Source organism: Coenobita brevimanus, chromosome 60 (genome assembly GCF_032717465.1).
Source record: "Coenobita brevimanus isolate Jiangsu-jjx chromosome 60, ASM3271746v2, whole genome shotgun sequence".
In the NCBI taxonomy this organism is placed as follows: domain Eukaryota; kingdom Metazoa; phylum Arthropoda; class Malacostraca; order Decapoda; family Coenobitidae; genus Coenobita; species Coenobita brevimanus.
This window is the reverse complement of record NC_137013.1, coordinates 29325726-29350614: the sequence shown is the minus strand read 5'-3', so window position 1 is coordinate 29350614 and position 24889 is coordinate 29325726. Positions and strand designations below refer to the sequence as shown.

At 41.9% G+C, this 24889-nt stretch overlaps 1 protein-coding gene, 1 long non-coding RNA gene and 1 other non-coding gene across 5 annotated transcripts in view; 2 read left to right on the top strand and 1 right to left on the bottom strand.

Annotated features, from left to right (window-relative positions):
• Nucleotides 1–23150, top strand: part of LOC145403197 (E3 ubiquitin-protein ligase RNF34) — a 214781-nt gene extending 191631 nt beyond the window's left edge. For all 3 annotated transcript variants that reach the window (XM_080275011.1, XM_080275012.1, XM_080275010.1), the window contains one exon: nucleotides 21955–23150. In XM_080275011.1, coding sequence (XP_080131137.1) covers nucleotides 21955–22130 — 176 coding nt within the window. In that variant the 3' untranslated portion in view covers nucleotides 22131–23150. The remainder of the gene's footprint in view (nucleotides 1–21954) is intronic.
• Nucleotides 9074–9192, top strand: LOC145403459 (5S ribosomal RNA). The gene has a single exon (XR_013897989.1). It is a non-coding gene; the product is annotated as a 5S ribosomal RNA (ribosomal RNA).
• On the bottom strand, nucleotides 22640–24393 carry LOC145403198 (uncharacterized). Its single transcript, XR_013897944.1, has 2 exons — nucleotides 23146–24393; nucleotides 22640–23031 (listed from the first exon to the last, which is right to left on the bottom strand). It is a non-coding gene; the product is annotated as an uncharacterized LOC145403198 (long non-coding RNA).
• Between the last annotated feature and the right edge of the window lie 496 nt (nucleotides 24394–24889).

The window sequence follows — 24889 nt, the reverse complement described above, 5'->3', positions numbered from 1 at the left end:
TTTTTGATAGTCAGTAGAATTAGGAGATAAATAATCAGCGCAGATATATTTAGTCAGAGAATGACAAGAAAGCTGAAGCCAGAGTGTAGAGAATTCAGAAGAATCGAGTTCAGGAGCACGAGAGCAGGATAAGTCGTTGCGTATATATACACGACAGCCACCTTTGGCTTTGAAATGAGTATAGAGAAAGTAGGAGGATACAGAAAAGGGTCTGCTGTCAGTTGCCTCAGTCAGCTGAGTAGCAGTTAGAAAAATGTGAGGTTTAGAGAAGGAGAGGTGGTGCTCAACAGAGCAAAAGTTAGAGGAAAGGCTGCGAATGTTGCAGGAATGAAGAGGAAGAGAGTCAGACAGTGGTTCCAGGCAGCACACGAGTCGTCACCGAGAGGGGGGCAGAAGGTGGGGGCATTTATGGTCCCCCCCCCCCCGGGGACTCCGAGGCCACATGGTGAGCTGCCATGATTTTTTTTTACATTTTGGAAAAGAAAGTGTAGTGTGTACTGTGCATGTAATTTGGTGTTGATAGTTGGAGCAACTTGTATTTGAGAGCATGCTGGCCTACTCTCTGTGTTACTGAGACACTGAAAAAGTTCAGCAAAGGGGAATGGTCGGGACCTAGTTCCAAGGGCTGATGAAACAGGAGATCCAGCACTTCTTGTCATCCACCTTGGGAGTACCGCCCTGCTCGACTGGTGCTACAGTCTACTCCTACATATACATGCTGCATACAAAGACCCCTTAGCACACAGGGAGAGTCCTTTCAATGTCAGGAGAGGCAGCAGCTCCCTGAACTTCTTCCAACCACTTCTCACCCTAGCCACAGAGCTAGCTCCAGCCCCATCTCCAGCACATAACATGTCTCCCAAATAACAAAACTTCCACACACTCAAGAGACTCACCAGCAAGTTCAATCCTTTCACGCCTGACAATCTCCACCTGCTCTCCCCGACACACTGCACACATAAAATCAGTATTATCTCGTAGTCTGCATCTGATACCACTACATCTCTTGTGCACCCATTTATCACAAACACCACACAAAATGGAATTATTTCCCACACCCTTGTGGCAAACTGCACATGGCCACTTTCCCTTGTCTTTGACAGTACCGCCACCAGTCCTAGATATCATCACTTTTGTTTTATCTACATTTACACTTAAGCCCTTGTGCCCCATACCATCACTCCACTTCCTAAATCTCTCCTCCATCTCCCCTTTATTTCTGCAATCAGTGCCAAATCATCGGCTTACATCTCCCACGGGAGTCCATTTCTGAAGTCATGTTAGAGGGCTTCAAGTACCATGATAAACAACATGGGACTCAAAACTGACCCCTGATGCACATCAACATTCACGGAAAACTTCTCACTCAAATCTCCATTCACACTTACTTGGGTGCGAGCACCCACATACATGGCCATAACCACCCTTACTAGCCACTCCCCGATCTCAAAGCTTTCTCATTGCCCACTTCACCACCTCTAAGAACTCTGTCAATGGCCTTTTCCAAATCACCAAAAACAAAATACAGATCCCTTTTCTCCCCAATATATTTTCCTGAAGCTGTCAAACATTGAATATGGCATGAGTGGTCCCTCTGCCTGGCATAAACTCAAACTGCATCTCATCAATATTCACGCCTTCTCTAATCATACCTCCTGGAACTTTCTCCATTACCTTCATTATCTGATCTAAAAGCTTTATACCTCTGTAATTTCCTCTTTCCAGGGTATCACCCTTCCCTTTGTACACATTTACAGTTACACTCTTCAGCCAATCATCTGGGACAGCACACTCATATATAGTCATATTTTTCAGGTCAGTGACTGAATAACCTCACCCTTATATCTCCTGAGGCCGTCAACATTTTGGCAGTCAATCCATACACACCTGCCTTCCCCACCTGCATCCTGCCTCTTGTCTCACTCACAGTATCAGCGTCAATCAAAGGCCAAGGGCCAAACACTGGATCTGCTGGCTCCAAACCTTCCCTCTCCCAGTCAAACTCCTCATTCAACAACTGGCTATAACGCTTTATCCATGCATCTTTATTATCCCCACTGTTCACCACTACCCTTCCATCATCATTCTTGACACACTGCTCTCCTATAATATCCCAATTATCCCTCTTCATCTGATTTGCCACCTTAAATATCATATTTTTTGTTTCCCCATAATTTTGGTTATCAAGTAAAAGTCTCTGTGACTTAGACTTCGCCCTGTATACCTCTCTTCTAGCTATACGCTTGGCAGCCAAATATCCCTCCATGTTATCACCCTTCTTCCATTCTTTTCCCCTTAACTGCAGCTTCTACACCCTCATCCCACCACCAAGTTACATTATTTCTTGGTGGGCCTCTTGTCCAACCTCATATTACATCAGTAACTCTCAAGAGGTTGTTGTTGAGGGCTCTGTACTGTTCATTAACACCTCTGTCTACAGCTCCCTGTTCAGCCACCATTCTCCTCAACTCGCTATAGAAAACATCCCTTACAACTTGGTTTTCCAGCTTCCATATTTTCCTCCTAGGTACATAAGTCCTCTTTTTCATCACTTGTGCTTTAAGCACCAAATCACAAATCAATAGTTTGTGTTGCTGCACACACTCCTCGCTTCCTATAACTTTAACATCCCTCACTAACCTCCTATCAGCCCTCCTGACCAGAAAGTAATCTATCTGACTGCTATTTCCCCCAGACTCGTTCATAATTAACCTACTCTCTCTTTTCCTAAAATGTGTGTTGCACACAATCATGTTTGTTGCCTCCCCAAACTCGAGTATTCTTTCCCCTTCCTCATTTCTTATATCTTAAGCACATCCCCCATGTACACCTTCATTACCTTGATCTGCTTCATCTACATGAACATTTAAGTCCCCTTCCAAAACCAAAGTCTCATCATCCCCTATACCACCTACTACACATATTAAGTCATCCCAAAATCTATCCTTCTCTGCCCCATCCAAACCTGCCTGTGGTAATGAGAAACAGATAAGAGTGCCCATGACAATTTATTTCAAGCTACATGGATTTCTTTGCTTCAAAATCATTCTGTCTATCTATTGCCAGATACCTTAATCCCTGTGGGGTGGCTACAAACAAATCGCCTCCATGTCGCCAGGTCCCCAACCTTTTAACACTGCCCTGCTCCCAGCTCACATCCTTCTCTGTTTTATATCTCTCCACTCGATCCCTCTATCTCATCTTTGGCCTCCCCCACCCTGTTCCCCCCTCCATCTCACTCCCATACACTGTCTTTGTTAGTCACACACTCTCCATCTTCTCCACATGGCCAAACCACCTCAGTGTGTTTCTCCTAATGCTTTCTATCACAACCACATGAGAATGCTCCTTCACTTCCTCATTTGTCAGTCTGACTCTCCATGTATCTCCACATGCTTCATTCAGATAACTAATTTCAACTGCTCTCACTCTTGACTTGTATCCTTCCAACAAGGTCCATGCTTCACTTCCTTATGTTAGAGTTGGTATCACAATACTGTCATGCAGTGACTTATTTGCTACCACGCTCACTTCCATGTTTCTTACTACTGCTTTCAAGGAACCAGTAATGTTTCTTCCTTGTTGTACCCTTTCAAGCACTTCTTCCTCCAAACTTCGATCCTTACTCATCACACTACCCACGTAATTAAATGCGCTTACATTTTCCATTTCCTCATCATCCAACACCACTGTACATTCAGTGACTTCATTTAACTCGAAATGATTCTGTTTCATACACACACTCCCAAACTCATTCACTAAGCCTTGCAGTTCCACTTCATCTTCACTTAACAATACAGTATCATCTGCAAACAACAGTACAGGGAGTTTCCACACATTTCCCTCTCTCATTAGGGCTGCTCCAGCATTCACTGCCCTACCTTGTATATCTTTTATAACTGCATCTATATGCAGATTGAACAACCATGGAGGCATGACACATCCCTGTTTCAATCCAACATTTAAATGGAAAATTTCACTCAATTGACTATCCACACACACTGCAGCCTTAACCCTCTCATACATACTCTTCGCGGCATTCAGCAACTTCCCATGGATTCTATATACTATACAGTATTCGTAATGTTTTCGACATTCCTTGTCTATCCATCCTGTCATATGCGTTCTCCAAATCCATGAAGGGTGCATACGACTTCATTTCCTTCTCTAGAAACTTTTCCACTGAAGTCCTAAGAAAGAATGTCTGATCTATGCAGCCTTTTCCCTTCCTGCAACCTCCCTGTTCTTCCACGACTAATTCCTCTGTTATTTCCCTAACTCTGTCAATAAGTATCTTACCATACACTTTTTCTATTACACCAAAAAGACAAATGCCCCTATGATTACCACACACTTCATTTTCCCTTTTCCTTTGTACAGGGGAATAGTTATAATAATAATAATAATAATCTGGCCTTTTGTTTCTCAAAAGCGCCAGTTCTTCCTTTGGGAATTCACTAGCGCTCGACACCCATACATTATTTTTTACAATTACAAGAATTGTGACATTTCTTGTATATAATACAAGCTACATCATATATACATGAAAGTGGCAATAATTAAACCCTATAATCATCCATCATAATACCTCTCTCCAGGTCATAGCATTTTGAAAAAAGAAAGGCTTTCAGCTGTCTCTTAAAGGATTCAACAGCAGAGAGTTGTCTTATGGACAATGGCAATCTGCTATATAATCTAGGGGCTCTATACGCAAAAGAACGATCAGAGAAAGATGACTGGTGGATGGCTCCTGGCTCATCAAGACGCAAGGAATCATCTTCACTGCGTAACATCACACCCGGGCGTGCCGATGGGAGTTTTAACAATTCAGCAAGATACTTCGGTTCACCAAACTTAAGAACCTTAAATGTAATAAGACACTGTTTAAATTCAATTCTAGCCTTTACTGGTAACGAATGCAACTCAATCAGAAACGGGGTAGTTGAGGTTCTCGGGGGGAGACCAAAGATAAGCTGTGCTGCCCTGTTCAACACAGACTGAACTTTTGTTAGTATATTATTTGGAAGACCAACCCACAGTGAATTACAATAATCAACACGAGACAAGACAACTGCATGGACCAGTGTTAAGAGGCACCGTCTATTCAGGAATTTTCTCACAGAGTACAGATTTCTGATATGCAAGTTATACCCACTCACAACCTGATTAATATGTTCTTTGTAATTTAACTTAGAATTAAGATAAACACCCGGATTTCGAACAGAACTGACTGGGTGACGCTGTGACGCGCCAATGTTCAAAGCCAGGGCATTGTCAGTGTCATCACCCCTTCTGTTTCCTCTGATGATGATGATCTCAGTTTTACCATCATTAAGCTTAAATTTCCTCTTATCCATCCAGACCTTAATATCAGACATTAGAGATTCAAACTTTGTCTTAGTATCGTTCCTATTTGACATATTAACATAGAGCTGGGTGTCATCAGCATAAAAATGATAGGACACATCATGAGCATCAAGTAGAGATGATAAACTACTTGTGTAGATAGTAAATAGAATTGGACCCAAAACTGATCCTTGAGGGACTCCAAATAGAAGGGGAGCAGAATCAGAGCTAGCGTAATCAACAACCGCTCTCTGAGATCTGTCTGACAGATACGACTTAAGGAGCAAGAGGGCACTATCATGAACGCCATAAAAATATGGATCGTCCAACAATAGTTTATGATTTACTGTATCAAAAGCTGCAGACAGATCCAAAAGAACTAGGAGAGAGAACATCCCACTACAAATGTTTGCCACCAAGTCACTCTGAATCCTTGTTAGTGCAGTTTCAGTTGAATGGTATTTTCTGTATGCTGATTGAACAACAGGAACAACTCTGTTGTTTTCCAGTAGAGGTACGAGTTGATCTAGTATGACCCCCACAATAATCTTGGATAAAAAAGACAGGTTAGAGACGGGACGTTAATTTGTCATGCTCTCGACATCAAGGCCAGGTTTCTTAATTAGGGGCCTAAGCAAAGCACGTTTCTCAGACTGCACAAAATTGCTTTCTAAGAAGCATCTGTTTATTATGTTGCAGATAAAGTCTGCAGCGTGCTCATACACATCAGGTAGTTGTGACATGTTACATGGATCGAGTGACCAAAACGTTTTATTAAGTTCTCTGATATAACATTTGACTTTGTCTACATCCAGCGGATGAAATGTTGAAAGCGAATGATCCCCGTTGCACCGTGGCTGGAAGTCAACTGATTACGCTTCACTAGGAGAACTGCTGTCTAAATCACTTCTAATGCGAGATATCTTACTTGTAAAAAATTGAAGCAAAATCAGAAGCCAATTGGGTATCAGATGCAGAAGTGGGTTTAACAATTACATTCCTCTGGCCAACCAAATTGTTCACAACTGCAGACAGTTTTTTTTTATCACCACCACAAGAATCAACTTTATTTTGATAATACCTAGCCTTTTGGGCTTTGACTGTGTGAACGACTGCTCGTCTTGCAAAAACATAACGCAAACGAGTTACTTCGGTCCGCTGCAAGCGCCACACGTTCTGCCTTTCTATGTTGTCTACGCAAAGAATTAATGGATGGACCATACCACGGAGAATCATCACGTACAGTGATTGTTTTTATTACCTCAGGACAATAATGGTCAAAAACTGACCTAAGCTCGTTGTTGTAAATATCAACCAACTCATCAGAAGAAAGACCGGAAGAATCAGTGGAGTTTAATCGTTGATCAATTTCAAGACACATCAACTGGCGGTCAACATTGTTGTAATTTCTGAACCTAATGACCTTTTTATATGAAGGGGATTTCGGGACGTAGAGGATGGAAGTAATGCGAGTATAAGGGGCTGGGGAATGGCTGGGAGAAGGAGGGAGGTGAGAAGACAGGAAGAAATCAGTAGGATAAAAGTTGTGGAAGCATTGAAGAAAGTTAAATCGGGGAAAGCCCCAGGAATTGATGGAGTGTGTGGTGAAATGCTGAAGCATGGGGAAGAGATAGTAGTAGAATGGATGTGGAAGATGTGCAGATTGGCCTGGGAGGAAGGTAGAGTCCCGGAGGATTGGAAGTCAGGTATAATTATTCCCTTGTACAAAGGAAAAGGGGAAAAAGAAGTGTGTGGTAATCATAGGGGCATTTGTCTTCTTAGTATAATAGGAAAAGTGTATGGTAGGATACTTATAGACAGAGTTAGAGAAAGAACAGAGAAATTAGTTGGAGAAGAACAGGGAGGCTTTAGGAAGGGAAGAGGTTGTGTAGATCAGATATTCATTCTTAGATCTTTAGTGGAAAAGTTTCTAGAGAAGGGAAAGAAGTTGTATGCGGCTTTCATAGATTTGGAGAAAGCATATGACAGGGTGGATAGACAAGGATTGTGGAAAGTGTTAAGAATATATGGAGTAGATGGGAAGTTGTTGAATGCTGTGAAGAGTATGTACGATGGTGCGAAGGCTGCAGTGCGTGTGGATGGTGAACTAAGTGAATTTTTCTCTTTGAAAGTTGGGTTGAAACAGGGATGTGTCATGTCTCCATGGTTGTTCAATCTGTACATGGATGGGGTAATAAAAGAGGTGCAAGGTAGGGTAGTGGATGTTGGAGTGGCCCTGGTGAGAGAGGATAGTGTTTGGAAACTCCCTGTACTGTTGTTTGCAGATGATACTGTGTTGTTAAGTGAAGACGAAGGGGAGCTGCAAGGCTTGGTGGATGAGTTTGAGAGAGTGTGCAAGAAACGGAATCTAAAGGTGAATGTAGGGAAGAGTAAAGTGATGGTCTTTGAGAGAGGTGAAGTTAGTGAATGTACAGCGAGGTTGGATGGTGAGGAATTGGAAAATGTGAGTACGTTTAAGTACTTGGGTAGTGTGATGAGTAAGGATGGAGGTTTGGAGGGTGAAGTGCTTGAAAGGGTACAGCAGGGAAGAAAGGTTGCTGGTTCTTTGAAAGCAGTGATAAGAAACAGGGAAGTGAGCATGGAAGTGAAAAAGTTACTACATGACAGTATTGTGATACCAACTCTAACGTACGGTAGTGAAGCTTGGACATTGTTGGAAGGACACAAGTCAAGAGTGAGAGGAGTGGAAATGCGTTATTTAAGAGGAGCCTGTGGAGTCACATGGAGAGACAGGCTGACGAATGAGAATATAAAGGAGCGTTGTGGTGTTGATGTGGATGTGATAGGAAGCGTTATGAGGAACACACTGAGGTGGTTTGGCCATGTGGAGAGGATGGAGGGTGAAAGACTGACGAAGAGAGTGTATGTGAGTGAGGTGGAGGGGGAAAGAGGGAGGGGGAGGCCGAGGATGAGATGGAGGGATGGGGTGGAGAGGTATATGAGAGAAGGGGTTATGAGTTGGGAGCAGGGCAGTGAAATGGCAAGGGACAGGGCGACTTGGAGGCGATTTGTTTGTGGCCACCCCAAACGGGATTGAGGCGTCTGGCAATAGATAGATAGATAGATAGATTTCGGGACATCAAAATTAAGAGTGATCAGAGCATGATCAGAGATGAGAGGGTCAAATGAGTCAACCTCCACATCTGATACCCACCTGCAACCAACAGGGGACAAGACCAAGTCAAGGATATGTCCTGAGACATGAGTTGGATTACTCACATGATTAAAAAAATTGTTCTGGGTGATCAACTCAAGGAATTCTGAAGAAAATGGTTTTGACTCTGGACTGTCAACCCAATAATTGAAATCACCACAAACAAGAAGTCCTCCAGGTTTAAGAGAAAACCCTTCAAGAAACTGCCCAAACTCCTCCATAAAACCCCCATCTTCGCCCGGTTGACCTGGTCGATAGACAATTGCAATTCTAATGTTATTCCGATGGAAATTTATTAATACTTCCATAAATTCAAATGAAGATGGGGTCAGGTCTGACTCAATGAGAGAAACGTTTGCAAGTGCTGCCGAGTAGATGAGTGCTACACCTCCTCCTGGATAGTCAGCAGCAGCCCTAGGAATACAAATTATAGAATGTGTCTTAGGCAAAGCATTATGAATAATATCGATATCAGACTCACAACCAGGTTTCAGTCAAGCACAAAATCTCAAGCTCGTGCTGATTTAGAGTTTCATTAATATAATCTATCGTGCCAACGGCCATGCCACGTTGAGTACACCGCTTCCCGTCCGATCAGCGAAGTTAAGCAACGTTGGGTCTGGTTAGTACTTGGATGGGTGACCGCCTGGGAACACCAGATGCTGTTGGCATCCCTACGTGTCAAGTGGGGTTGGTGGAGGATTAGTGCCCCTCCCTGTAAAACAATTAACTCTAAGCCCTTGACCACCCCGTTTGGGATACATGGCGTCTGGCAATGGATGGATGGATGGGTATTTCGGATAGAATGAATATTTAAAAGACCCATCCTTAACTGGTTCAAGAGGGACGTAGTCAGTTTTTTGAATGGTCAAAATTGGTGTTTTCAATCAATCTGTTCCTATGAGATATCGTAATTGGACAGTCTCTACTTGATGCAAAATGGGCAACTGACTGTGAATTGGAATTAGCATCTTGATATCTTAAAGAAGAGCAGTTGATGCATTTGGGAGAATTTCTGTTACTACAATCCTTAGATGTATGAGTTCCAGCACAAAAGACGCATTTAGGTTCATCATTTTTCCTAGAACATCTCTCAAATGTATGACCAAAGCCTTGACAGTGATGACACTGTGTAACCCAGAATCTGTCGAATGCCCGGCATCTTGTAAGATCCACATAGATGAAATTGCCCTGTTCTACAATGGAGGATCTCACCTCTGGCGACATCTTCAAGACAGCAGTTTTGGTGTCATTCCTTGTTCTTGTGAAGAGAAGGTTGAGGGTACAGCCTGGATCAACGAGCATCTTAATTTTATTGTTTTTTCTCAGAATGTTTGGGATTATGTCAGGGTCACCCAAGGAAGAGGAAAGGCCTGTCACGGTCATTTAAGGCAACATTTTCTTTGGCTCTGATATGCAAAAAGTGTCCTGAGAGCCAGAATGATCACTCAGCACCCCAGTTGCTTCACCCTTGGCTTCAGCTGACGGAAGCTTCATTACCAACCCACCAGACTTGGTCTTAAGACAGCTATCAACCGGTACCGAGTTAAGTACACCTCTGATGTCTTCTGGTCCCATCTGATTTGTCAGGACATCAGCACCACTCTTTGGTTTCACAATCAGTACATGCTGACTATGAATGGCTTTTTTCTGGCCATGAGCTCTGATCTCAACCACGCCCTCAGGCAGATCGTTCCCTTCCCCCACGAGAGACCTGCGAACAGCATCCGCAAATGACTTGGTCTGATCTTGCGTGACTGCCATGGGTGATGAGACCTTGGTCTCTAGTGCCTCCAGTCTATTTGAAACATCTCTAATTGCCTGAAAGATTGGCCCAATAACTTTATCTTCAAACTCCTTCTTGGTACTACTTCCTCCACCAGCCAAGACCTCATCCGCTGGTGCAACACACTGGCTGCACAGCCAGCAGAAGCCCAGCTGGTGGCTCTTCTTCATAAATGGATAGTCGCCTGTGTCCAGATTTTCACAAGCTATATGAACCCACTCACCTCAGTAGGCGCACTTCAGTGCCTGTGCACTTTTCACTACAGACCAACTGCAGCGAGGACACTGGTGTTGTTTGCTCATGATAAAGTAGAACAAAAAACAAAATAAATTGACAACAACAGCAAAAAGTATATACAATACTACCCGGGATAAACCCGGGTAGCGCCGCCCCCGTTTGTGTCACCCTAATTTAGGAGAAGAAAGAAAACCAAAATAAACCACAAAGAACAGAAATGGAAAAAAAAAACAGGGTGTCTGCGAGGTCACCAAAAGCAGTTGGGGTACGACTTGACTACCCTTCTAGGAAAGGTAACCCAAACTGAGGTGCTGCAAAAGTGCTGAGATGGTATTGACAACTTTTCCCAACTCGAGCTTTATAGCAGCAGCAAATACGTCACTTAGGCAAGACCTTATTGGCTATGATACTGCCAGTCCTCTGGGACTCCACCTTCCTCCCAGGCCAATCTGCACATCTTCCACATCCATTCTACTACTATCTCTCCTCCTTGCTTCAGCATTTCACCACACGCTTCATCCATTCCTGGGGCATTCCCCATTTTGACTTTCTTCATTGCTTCCCAACTTCCATCCTACTGATTTCTTCCTCTCTTCTCACATCCTTCTGTCTCCCAGCCATTCCCCAGTCACTTCTACTCACATTACTTTCATTCTCTATGTTCAACAATTCCTGAAAGTGTTCTTTCCATCTGCTCACTTTTTTCCCTTTTCCACTAGCAATCAACCATTTTTATCTTTCACTCCTTGACTAACTTCTTCATTACCCTGTCTTATTCTCTTTGTCTCTTTCAAGAACATTTTTTTACATTACCTCCATCTTACCCTCATATTCCTTCCAAATTCCTCATCCACTTTCTTCTTACTCTCTCTCTCATACTAATCTTTTTACCTCTCTCTTCCCCTCTACACTTAACTTTCTCCTCTGTCTCACAACTTCCTCCATGCCCCAGCTTCCCATCCACTCACTATTTACCTTTGTGCCACAGGTTGTCTCATCTCTTCATTCCACCATGCTGTTCCTTGCACCCTTTTTTGTCTCCTCTTCACTGCACACACCACCTCACATGCTGCACAGATTTCTTCTGTGAATATTTTGCACACAAACCCCCACCTCCACCATCTGCTCCAAATCATATTTACCCAGTTGGTCCTCCACTTCTGTTGTATATCTTGCATTTTTTTCCATCCTCTTACGACCTTTCCACCCCCCTTGTATGGACTTCTTCCTGTCCTTCCCTCCTTCTTTAAACTACAGAAATCAGTTCTCTGGGGGGGGGGGGGAAATCTGAATGTACCTTTATGCTAGAAGTAACCGTCTACTCTACTACTGTAGTGACTACAGTGACTGGAACCATCACAGTCATGACCACCACCACCACCCCTTCCATTCTTCACTAACAAGGCACCCTGCATCTCACCTTTTCTGTATTCTATTGCTACTCATAAATATGGTCAGTAGGCTCAGTAGAAAGTAGACTGATGAATGTTAATTTAATGCTAGGTAGCCTAGCAGCCTAGCTTCTTGAGATACTGTACCTTGTCTTATTTGTTAACCTAATTCATTATTTCTCAAGTTATTTTGAAGACTGGTGTCCTCAGCACACAAATATCATCATTGTGGAAATACACGCTCAATATAATGTTGAAACCCACCTCAGTATGATGTGTGTGCACTGGCAAAATAACAGGAAATATTGCTGCTTTCCACCAGCAAATATCATTTTTATTGTAAACACAAACTAGACATAGCATTGTGTTTTCTCATAATGTGCACTACAGAAAATTGTATGAACCACAAGACTTATTCAGGCATAACTGCAGAAAAATACATCATGAACTATTTTAAATTGGTTAACTAAAAATATTAAAATTACAAACTATTAATTATTGATCCACATTGAGGCAACTAATTTATTACTGATTTTTGTGTGTATCATGTCTGTCTACCTATCACTCTATCTAGCTGTCTATCTATCTGTCTGTCTATCTATCTATCTATCTGTATGTTTACAGTGAAATCTCGAATTTCGATGGACATGCATACCAAAAAATCGCGTTGAAATTCAAATAATCAAAATTTAAATTTTACTTCGTGTGGGAAAAATTAGTTTGGGTCTGGGGCCTCCGAACGTCACTACGTAAAATCATGATTTTTTGCCCACACCCTCTGTGAACTTTATGAACTATAATTGTGGTTTAGTAACTGTAGTTTTGCATTGTATTGCCGTGGTGTAGTGTAGAATACGGGTTTTTGCCTCCTCAGCAAGGTAAAGAATAAATAAACCAATTAGTAACAAAACTGCAGGGGTATACAAAATTCCATGTAGAGACTGTGATTTGGTTTATGTTGGTGAAACAGGAAGGGATTTGGACACTCGCATTAAGGAACACAAGTATGCTTGTAAGATAGGCAACATAAATAACGCAGTGTACGTTCACTCTTCGGAAAACGACCATAGAATCGACTGGAATTCTAGCCAAATATTGTACAAATGTAGTAACTATAAGAAACGTAGGATTGTGCAAGCTGTATGTATAGAGAGATATAATAATTTTAACCATAGTGAAGGAATGTATAAATTAGATCCAGTGATGAGAGGATTAGTGGCAAGGTCCTTGCCGCCCCTTGTAATCCCTCACTCAGGTCGTGGACAGAGTAGAGGGATAGTCAGGTGAGGTCACATTAGGTGTGGTTGGGAAAACATGTCCTCACCCTGCATATAAGCAGCTTCTCAGCATTTGTATGTACCACTCTTGGTCTGTCGATCCACTGAAGAGGGCGACAGCTGTCGCCGAAATTGTTTGGAATATATCTTTTTTCATCTGCCAGTGTGGGTTTTTGTACCCTATTTCATGGTCACGATAGTGTGACTCTTCAGCTGCCTTTTATGTTGTTTATTTATTCATTATACTGTTATTATTAATATAATAATGCTTTATTTCATGTTAGAGGAGAGATTGGCAGGAAATCGTAGGCAGAAAGTGGTTAAAAGTTAGGAAAGTGGACCACCGAAAAACCAATTAGAAATTTTCCCATTGATTGTTCAGTTCAGCTATCGCATATTCAGCTATCACGCGCGTTTCCTGTGACCAATTAGGCGCGATAGCAGTGGGTTGAGTGTACATGAATGAACAGTAATCCCTCGATTATCCGATGTAATAGAGCCAAAGGCATGTCCGGAAAGTGGATCCATCTGGATAATGGCCTTTTTCTCCCCTTTGTACATAATGTAAGTCTGAAAGCCATTGCACAAGGCCACTAGAGTACTTCATACAACACTTGTTCATGTTGTTTAACACTATCTGGTCAAGCAGACCCACAAGCCACAGACAAGCAATTAACGTGGCATGAAAAATGATACTCCTTTAAGATGCGGGAAGTCAACTATTCTGCATCAATCTTACCCAGGCTGTCTCACTTCTTCTCCAGTCAGCATTACCCTCATCCTTATCCCTGGTGGAGGGATCATCATTACACACCCTAGGATGAGGCATGCAAAAAATAGAAAGGCCTGAAGCAGGTAGGGAACAACCACAAAAGCCACCATTTGCACCGCCATAACCACTGTTCGAGAGGAACTGTTCACTACATGGTTGCCGGGCAGGAACTGGGAGCAACTGAGAGGGTAGCTAGCGGATGCTGGGTGAACAACCGAGCCAGACAGCTTGGTGCCACCGGGCTATTCCTGCCCAGGCGGGTGAAAATGTTTGCACAGCCATAAGTTCCACCCGGACGCAAGCATTTTGTTCGGATAAAATGGAAAAATATACCTACGGTATAATAGTTTAATACAGCCAGGTTACAGCGTCCAGGTAATGGATCGTTCAGATGATTGAGGGATTACTGCACATATCTGCCATGCATTCACTGGCAGACAATCAACTGAGATTTGTTTACAACCCAATGATGTGTTTGGCGTGATGCAATCAAGCTTAAATATCTACCCCACAGCATGCTTCATTTACTGTTTGTTTATGATGTATAGCAGACCCTTGTTATACAATGAACCAGTATGCAATGAACTGCATATACGGTGATGGAAAAGTTTGGATCTTTTTTTAATACAGTAATCCTTAGATTACCCAACATAATAGAGCCAAAGGCATGTCCGGATACGGGCAGATTCCGGATATTGAGAAATATTCTCATATTGTACCCATATCCTACCTATACCAAACCTATATTAACAGCACCCCCCCTAATTTGGGCAGTGTTCTCCTGTCTTTCAGCAGTATTTAGACATAAAAACACACATGGGAATATCCAGTGTAATACTAGACACTAAGAAAACATTGCATAAACATAAAAAATCTACAAATACCCTACCTTTAATGTACAGTACCCCTCCCAATTGTGGCAGTGTTCTTTGGTCTTTCAGCTATGTAGACATCAAAACACACATGGGAATATCCACTATGATGCCAGACACTAAGAAAACAATGCATAAACAACAAAAATCCATATTAAAAAATCAGTGATAATGATGGTTGCCAAAAATTTTAATCCTCTTGGGAACAGGAAGTTTTCAGTAAGTTTCTGGGACACCAAAGTGAAGACAGGAGAACCCAGATATGGCTGATTCTGTGGGCACAAAGAAAAATGTATCCATGGCCAAATTTGCCCACAGAAATTGATTATATTGGTAAAAATTTTACACCATCATCTTTGCCAGTGTTTATACTATGAGATAAGCTAATAAAAACACAAAACTGATGAGTAAAAGTACAAAAATGCAGTGAGAATAAACTTGTTCAAGAGTAAAATATACCTTCAAATAACTACCCAGCATCCTATTGCAAAATTTGGCCCTCACCGTGCAAGAGCTAATGATATGTTTTGATGCAGAACTTCATAGACTTTCTTGTGGTATTTTCGGAATTTCGATACAACCAATAGTATTCAATTAAAGCGCCAAAAACTAAAAAACTCACTGGTGATGATGTAGGGGATGGTGGAAGACAAGGCAGATGACACCGGGGTTGGGGAGGATGGGGGGACAGGGAGGTTGATCTGTCTGGCAGTGCTGAGGATGGAGAGGGATGGAGGAGGGATGGGGGGTGAGAAGCGAGGGCTGCCGGGGAACTTTGACCACTCAGTGAGGAAGCGGACGTGTGTTTTCAGTCAGCTCGTGGGTTGGGGTCTGTATTACTCACACGCAGCCATTAGCATCCAAGTGATCTGGGTAGCCGGGGGACTTTGATCATTCGATAAGGATCAGGACAGCCATTTTGGCTCAGTTCATGGGTTACGGTCCGTTACCTGCGCATGAACAGAGAAGCTGGCAAGCCATTCTACCAATTTCTTTAACTTGTCGGCCGACCAGCTGCCGATGTTGGAACTTTTATGTTAGGATACAGACAAATAAATCCATTTCTCCTTTCTCTGAAATCTCTTTTCTAGGAGATTTCAGTGTTCACCACCACCTTTGACTCTCATCTCCTTTTACTGATCCACTGGTGAACAAGCCTACGTCTTTTCTATCCTTAATGACCTAGAGCAGCTTGTGCAGCACCCTACCTGTATCCCTGGCTGCCTGGGAGAGGGCTCCAACATTCTTGACCTCTTCCTTACAACTAATTCTTCTGCTTACACTGTTGATCATTTCTTTCTGTTGGGCTCCTCTGATCATAACCTTATTACCTTAACCTGTCCTATCGATCCGGTATGGCCTGTGGACCCTCCAATGAAACGTCGGTTGTGGCACTTTGGAGCTGCAGATTGGGAGGCCCTCAGGCAGTACTTCGTTGATTTTCCCTGGAATGATTATTGCTCCCATGGCCGTGAGCCATCTGAGTGTGCCTTGTGCATTATGGAGGTTAGTCTCTTGGTCATGGAAGCATACATTCCTTTCTCATATCCTTTGACTAATGCAAGAAAACCTTGGTTTAATCACGCTTGTTCTAATGCTGTCCTCATCAAGGAGAGGGCCTATAAAAAGTACCAGAGCCAACCCATCCCTGAATCACATCCATTTTATGTTTCTGCCCGGAATCTTTCTAAGTTTGTTTTTCACTCTGCTAAAAATAATTTCATCCATACTAAATGCTCTCAACTCTCCAACTCGAATTCTTCCCACTCCTTCTGGCACCTTACCAAAAACCTTTCTAACAACTTTACCTCATCATCCTTCCCTCCTCTTTTCTACTCTGATGGCTCTGTAGCTATTTTTTCTACTGATAAAGCATATCTCTTCACTCAGACTTTCTCCTCCAGTTCCACCTTAGATGATTCCGGTGCTGTTCCTCCATCACTTCCCCCCTTTGACTTCCTCATGGCTGACATTAAAATTTCCTCAGCTGATGTATTTTCTGCCATCACAGGCCTCCACACTAACAAGGCATATGAGCCTGATGGGGTCCCTCCTGTTGTCCTCAAGAACTGTGCTTCTGTGTTTACACTCTGCCTAGGTAAACTCTTTCACCTTTGTCTTTCAGCTTGTACTTTTCCTTCTTGCTAGAAGTTTGCTGTCATTTAGCCAGTCCCAAAGAAGGGTGACCATTCCCAACCCTCTAACTGTTGTCCGATTGCTTTAACATCCTGTGTCTCAAAAATTTTTGGGTCTATTCTCAACAGAAAAATCTTAAAGCATCTTTCCTATCATGACCTCCTTTCTGATTGTCAGTATGGGTTCCATCAGGGACGCTCCACTGGCGATCTTGTCACCTACCTTTGAGACTCCTGGTCATCCTCCTTTCGAGTCTTTGGCAAAAGCTTTACCATTGCACTTGACATCTCAAAGGCTTTCAGTCAAGTCTGGTATAAATCTTTAAGTTCCAAATTGCCCCCTTATGGTTTCTCTCCTTCTATCTGTGCCTTCATCTATAGCTTCCTTTCTGGTCATTCTATAGCTGCTATTGTAGACGGCCATCATTCTTCTCCTAGATCTATCAACAGTGGTGTTCCTCAGGGCTCTGTCCTATCACCAACTTTCTTCCTTTTATTCATCAGTGATCTTCTAAGCTGTACAGTACATCACAGTACACGAGTTCCGAGTACGCGATCCCCCTTGTACGCAAGGACCTATTTTTTTTAGATTTTAGTGAATATTTTTTATTAGTACAGGCAGTGAAGAGTGGCCCAAATCCGGGGTTACCCTGAGTACGCGACATTGCCCCCCCAAGAAACGATAACGGTTGCCTACGCTCCGCCCACCTTGAGCAGGAGATAGCAGCAGAAAAGGCAGCAACACCAGTGATGGAGAGTGAAGATTTGACCATGATGGAGATCAGCAGGGTACTGTGTGTCCATGATAAATTCAAGGAAGAATTCAAGGACATTGAATGCTCTCAGTTGTGAGTGAAGGTGATGATGTCTTCACTGGACAGAACCTTCCGCTACTACACCGACAAGCACAACCAGGAAGTAAACAGACGGAAGCAAACATTCATCACCCATTTCCTTTGGCTTGAACAAAGTGAGGAATCACTCCCTTCAGCATCAGAAGAGCCATATCCTGAGGAGGATCAAGAGGCTGATTTGATGTCTGAGGTGTCAGAAATAGACTTTGAAAGGTTTATGAACGAAGTGAGTGCATTAGCTAGTGAAAGTGTCGAAATTGCTGGTGACGAAAGTGGTGAGGAAGGTGGTGTGTCGGGCAGTGTGGTGGGTGATGCAGGAGATGCACGCTAGGTGCCTCATCCTGCTTCGAATCTTATTCTTACCCCCATCACACCTGTTGTCCTCTTGGGTAAAGGTGAGCAGCCAGATTTTTGTGCAGGGGTAAATGAAGGCATGGAGTTGGCTTAGCACGCCTAATCTCATGGAAGCAGATTTTACAAGAGATGCAGTATGATCTTTCCAAGATAAGTCCCCAGTGAATGAAACTCCAAGCATGTTCAAGGATGATGCAGGATTCAGCTGGATATTATTAAACATTAGTGGGTACTCCTGTGGAAGATATTGATAGGTTGATAGGTGTGAAAACTGAGACTTTGATGCATTAAAAACAACCAGATTACTCTTCCTCCAGTCAGAGATACGAGCCAAGTCAGACATTAGGTGTGCCATAGCCTCATCCCTTTGTTGAAGTAACTGCTGAGATGGATGTTGCAGAAACCGAATGGAAAGGTGAAGGGTGGAATCATCAGCGTACGAGCGGATGGGGTTAGATGTACAGTACATCCCCCTAGTACGCGCCTACGTGGGCGGCAGAGGACGTCGCGTACTAGGAATTCACGTACTGTGAATACATAAACTTATGGGAAAAATTACATATGGGTGGCACCCCCCTTCATGGGCAACCCTTAAGATGCCTTTCAGACTTAAGTGTTGTACTATCCAGGGAAACCCTGTTGGTTTACTTTATCTTAGGTAATATGTCTTAGTTAGTTTCCCTGGATAGTACAACACTTAAGTCTGAAAGGCATCTTAAGGGTTGCCCATGAAGGGGGGTGCCACCCATATGTGATTTTTCCCATAAGTTTATGTATTCACAGTACGTGAATTCCTAGTACGCGACGTCCTCTGCCGCCCACGTAGGCGCGTACTAGGGGGATGTACTGTACATCTAACCCCATCCACTCGTATGCTGATGATTCCACCCTTCACCTTTCCATTCGGTTTCCGCAACATCCATCTCAGCAGTTACTTCAACAAAGGGATGAGGCTATGGCACACCTAATGTCTGACTTGGCTCGTATCTCTGACTGGAGGAAGAGTAATCTGGTTGTTTTTAATGCATCAAAGTCTCAGTTTTCACACCTATCAACCTATCAATGTCTTCCACAGGAGTACCCACTAATGTTTAATAATATCCAGCTGAATCCTGCATCATCCTTGAACATGCTTGGAGTTTCATTCACTGGGGACTTATCTTGGAAAGATCATATTGCATCTCTTGTAAAATCTGCTTCCATGAGATTAGGCGTGCTAAGCCAACTCCATGCCTTCATTTACCCCTGCACAGTTGTTGACTTCATACACGGGTTTTATTTGCCCCTGTTTAGAGTACAACTTTCATGTGTGGAGAGGCTCTCCACGTACAGCTCTTCTCAATAGGGTGGAGTCAAAGGCTTTTTGTCTGATCAACTCTCCTCCTCTTACTAAATGTAAATGATGTAAATTGCCCCCTTATGAAGTGTGACATGAGTGGAATAAAGATGTTAGAGATTAATATGTGCAGTGGTTAGCTTGTAATTTACTGGAATATTGATTGAACAATACTGTAATAATGACACAGATTAGGAGACTACTGCTTGCTAACCATAATGGTCTTGTTTCTTGTTAGCAAATATCATCAGCAAATGATACCTGAGAGGTGGAGTTGTGTAGTTAAGAAGTATTTACTATATTTTCACTCAGAACTTCGGACTCTTATCACATTGCTTCATAAAGTTGTATACAGTCTTGTTTCCAACTCAGTGATTTTCTTTAAGAACTCGTGCAAAGACAGTTATTAACTGTAGTTTTAGTGAGTAACTTACTGAACTTCTAAATATTATTATTACAGTATTATTATTACCTCCGTCAAGGAGGTTATGTTTTCACCCCTGTCCATAGTAGTGGTAGTAATAGTAGTAGTAGTTGTTCCCTAGGCAGTCTGGCCGAACAGCCTTGAGTCCCTGAAGAAGACCACAACCAAGACGGGCTTTCCCACAGAGCTGTCAAGGAATCTATGTTGTGTTGTTGGCATAGGTGATTGTGTGCAATGCAGTCTTCCATAATGTGCTATAATAGTATGGGGTGCTGTGTTACATCCTGGACAGGCATCAGTGAAGGAGTCATCCAGCCTCTTCTGGTAACTTAGGAGAACCCCTGTCCATTTGTTTGTTTGTTTGGTGGTTGGTTTGTGAGCAAGGTTACACAAAAACTACTGGATGGATTTCCACGAAACTCTGTAGAAGAATGGGCCTTGGCCCAGAATAGACTCCATTAAATTTTGTTGCGGATCCGGATAAGGTGCAGATCCAGGAACTTTCTTTCATTTTATTTAACACTGCAAGATATGGCAATTTTTGACATTTTCGTAATTTTCCAGTGATTATTGCATGGATCATGATAAAAAATAAATAAAAAAATCAGGCATATTTAGGATGTTGGTATCTATGAATTTGTACAGTTTTTATGATTAAGAGTTACGGGTAGTTTAAAATTATGGTGTTACAACTTATATGGTTATGAGTTTGATATTGAATTAGACTTGATTGAATTAAAAGGAACTGCATGTTGGACCGTGGCAGAGGTATGCACTGTACTGAGTGCCATTCTAGTTATTATCATTATTTACTTTTTTTTTTTTTTTTTTTTTTTTACCCCGTCATTCTTCCATTATCACAATTGTCTCATAAGATATGAACACACTTTGTATTTGAGGCTGGATTATTATGTTATATACTTTTTTCATGGCAATGCATAATTCAGTATACGTAGGACACCATTTTGAAGCCATAATTACCATGAATTGTGAATAATGTTTATACTGAATAAAAAAATTAAGAGCTTTTTGACCACAAGGAAGAAAGGAAATGTTTATGAGTGACCAGATACTTGATAGTAAGGTCAGTTAGTACCAGTTAAGTGTGGTTGGCAGTCTTATATGCTCATTTCTATTGCCGTTTACCAGTAGCTTGAGAGTTAATTTTGGGAAATGAAAATGGCAGTGATTTAATGAATTTTTATGTTCAAACTTTAGATGTGTGTTAATTTTAAACGTTCAAATTTTTTAGGTTGGACTGTAAAATGTGGTAGGTGAGAGTGCTCACCATCCACTCACTTGACGTAGTGCTGCTTTGGGTGTCTTCCCTTTCCTTTCTCTCATTCTTTCTCTTCTGTTTTTCTTTCCTTCATTCCTCTTTCTTCTGCCAGTGGGTGACTTTACACTACCTCTTCTGTCTTTGTTTCCTTCATTCTTTCCTCATCCTTCTGCCTATGGGTGACTCTGCACTGAGTGACAACCCAAATGGTTTCCTGTACATCTGGAAACCATTTACTATCCTGGGTGGTAACCGTACAACCAAATTATGGTGCCTGGTGATTTAGTTAAGGTGCACCAATCAGATTGAGCCTGTGTAGGTTTATATCCAGGGAGTGGTTGGAGTTTATTGTTCATGTAATGCCACTCAGGATTGAGTGAGGCTGGTCACTCTCATCTTAAATGTCAGGACCAACCCGCCTAGCCCCGGATTCCTATGTTCCTCATCAGGCGACATAGGATCGGATGATGGATGGATGGATGGATGCACTATAAAATGATTTTTAGTACATTTATTTTGCTGGGCGTGGTGCCTCTTCTGGTTCACATTACTGTGAACAAGAATGTATTGTATTTCCTTAGTACATTTATTTTGCAGGAAATGGTGCCTCTTCCTGCCCAAATTACTGTGTACAGGAATGTCTCTGTTGTACTGTATTTTCTTAAGAGATGCTTATAATTCACACGCAACTGACTTCAGCCCCCCTACCCCACCAGAGATGGAGAGCCTGCCTGAGGAGCTGGTATGCAAGATCTGCATGGACAGTGCCATTGACTGTGTGCTCCTGGAGTGTGGTCACATGGTGGCTTGCACCTCGTGTGGCAAACAGATGTCTGAGTGTCCTGTATGTCGCCAGTATGTTGTCAGGGTTGTGCGCACCTTTAGGGCATGAGCCATGGTGTCGGAGATAGTACAGGAAGTCCTTATTATGCTCTCCCTCTCTTGTTTTCCATTCATTTATGCCATTAAGCACTAAAAAATTTCCAGAAAACTGCCTGGTAAAATGCCACTGCAGTGTATAAAGCAGATTTGCTAGTTTTCCCCATTTACAGTAAAAAATATTGATTGTAAGAAGACATCACTAACATAATAATGAGGACTTACTGTAAAGTATGAGCATTTGTCATCAAGGATATGTATGCTGTCATGAAAGTATAAGTGTGTCATTGAAGAGCGCTTGAGTACATAAGGTTGTTGCATTGGTAAGGGAAATTGTCTGGAGGTAACAAGAAGTAATTGAGGAAGAAAGTTATTGTTCTGAACTTGATCAGGCCATTACTTTGGTGGGTAAAATTGTTAGGAGATAACAAGAATACATAATAAATTGTTAGAGTACAGATGTGATTGTTGGAATTTAGAGATTGTTTATCATTCTTTTTGTGCTAGAGATGATTACCTTGGTAGATAAAATTGTTTAGAGGAAACATGAAAAAATTGGTGTACAGAAGTGGTTATTTCTGAATGCATAGAGTTCTTTTCATTATTAGGTAAAATTATCTGGTGATACTGAGAATAGATGAAAAGATAGACAGGTTGTTGTACTGATGTGGAAAATAGGAGATATTTTTGACCCTTGTAACATTAGAGGTCATTGATGTATGTAATATTGTTTACAGCTAGCAAGGATATACTACTGTAAAAAGAATGTTGTAATAAAAAGAGTATACCTTTCAACCCTAGGATGTAATGTTTAATTTATTAATGTTTTATTCATGTTACTGTCATAGTTATGTTTTCAGCCCATGGAAGAGTCCCATTGTAATGAGGAGGTTAGTGAAGGTTATATTTAACATCTCTGATTAAAAAAAAAAAAAATACCATTATGTACAGTATTCAGCCCATGGAAGAGCTCCATTGTAATGAGGAGGTTAGTGAAGGTTATGTATATCACCTCCAGTTTTTAAAACTCTATCCTCAGGCAATCAAAATTGTCAGTAGGTAGCACGAATGAAATAAGTATTATGTCCTTGGCTTGAAGTGGATATTAATGTCACTGTACTGAAAGGGTGAACTCCTGGTGTACGAATTCTTTTTAAGGAAGGTTACTTCCCCTTAGTCATTGTTACATAACCAGTGGATTTCGTATCTCATACGAGGCCTGCAACATGACACATTCAGACCTTCATGGTGCCTCATATGAGGTCTGCAGTGTGGCTAGGGTTAATGCCTCGAGGCTTGGGGTTTTCTCAAAGGCTGTGTGGCTGTTGATCTGGGGCCTTAGGCTTGTATAGGGTTGCTTGTGAGGGACGTGTAGGAGTAGAATTGTGTAGGTTGTTAGTTTGGTTGTAATTTGTATGTACAGTAGGATCTCGCCAGTAACGACAATAATGTTTTCGGCAATAACAAGAAGTTAGAATAGATACCCAGTTTCTATAATAACGTTTGAATTCACTCGAATAACAGTTATTTCGCAGGAAACTTCCTGGCACATCTTGGAGAGTGTTTGTTGGCCGCCATCTTGATGATGTACTGTAGTTTCTCCTTCTTGTTCAGACTTGCTGAAGTGCTCACACAGTCACATGTACATCACAGGTTTATTGCACTCGGTGGAGTACAGCTGTATTGTGCAGTGCCACATGTGTTATTTTTGCCTCTATAACCAATGGTTGCAAGGGTCGGTGGTCGATAATGGTCTCCGCTGTACCTGTGGAGATTGAGGGTGGGGATGGAGGGAATGATCAGCTGCCAGAATACTTGGGATCTTTTAAAGTGACTGCCAAAAAAGAACTTAAAGGTAAAAGACAGAGCCACAAGAAGCATACATACTCAGTCAACGATAAAGAAAAAATTGTTGAACTGATTGAAAGTGATGCATGGAACATTGACATTGTGAGGAAATTGAACTGTCCTGAGTCTACATTGCAGTACATAAATAGAAACTTAGAGGAGACAGAAAAAAGTATTGCACTTTGTGGTGAGTTTTATATTACTTATGATGATTTAATTACTAATCATAATATTTCAGCTAAAAAAAGTAGTGATAGGAGGGCTTCAAATGGGAAAAATGGGTAAAAGTCCTGGGAGGGCTTCAAATGGGAAAAATGGGTAAAAGTCCTGGGGGATTGGCACCAACAGACCCTTTATACATGTTTTAATGTCACACAAATAATGTTTTTCCTAATAACAACGTTTTTCTAGTACCAATTAGACGTTATTGGTGAGATACTACTTTGTGGGTATGGGTGGGTGGGTTGGCAGGTTAGCGAGATTGGGGGCCTTAAAAGCTGGATTGTGTTGGTTGGGTGGAAAGGAGGTTGTAATGTGTGTGGTGATAGTGAATAAGGTGTAGGAGTCGGGGTGTGGAAGTGTTTGTAATTGTGAATGTGCATATGTGCACATTTACATGTGTGCTTGTGGACATGTGTGAATGTTTGCATGCATGAATAAGGGATAGTGAATGATTAGTTTCATCTTGAACTAGAATTTGAAGGAACACAATGATGTAACATTTATTATACAAAGAGTTTTCAAGTCTGAGCATCAGGATGCTGGTTATGTATGAAAATACTTTCACAGCATTCTTTGTGTACTTGTAAGTGATATATTGTTGTGTGGGTATATGAAGGGATGGTTTCTGAAGGTCATCTGCTTCAGTTTTATAATTATGGTCAATGCAAAATAACTTAGAGGAAACCAGTGTCATAGTAAAAC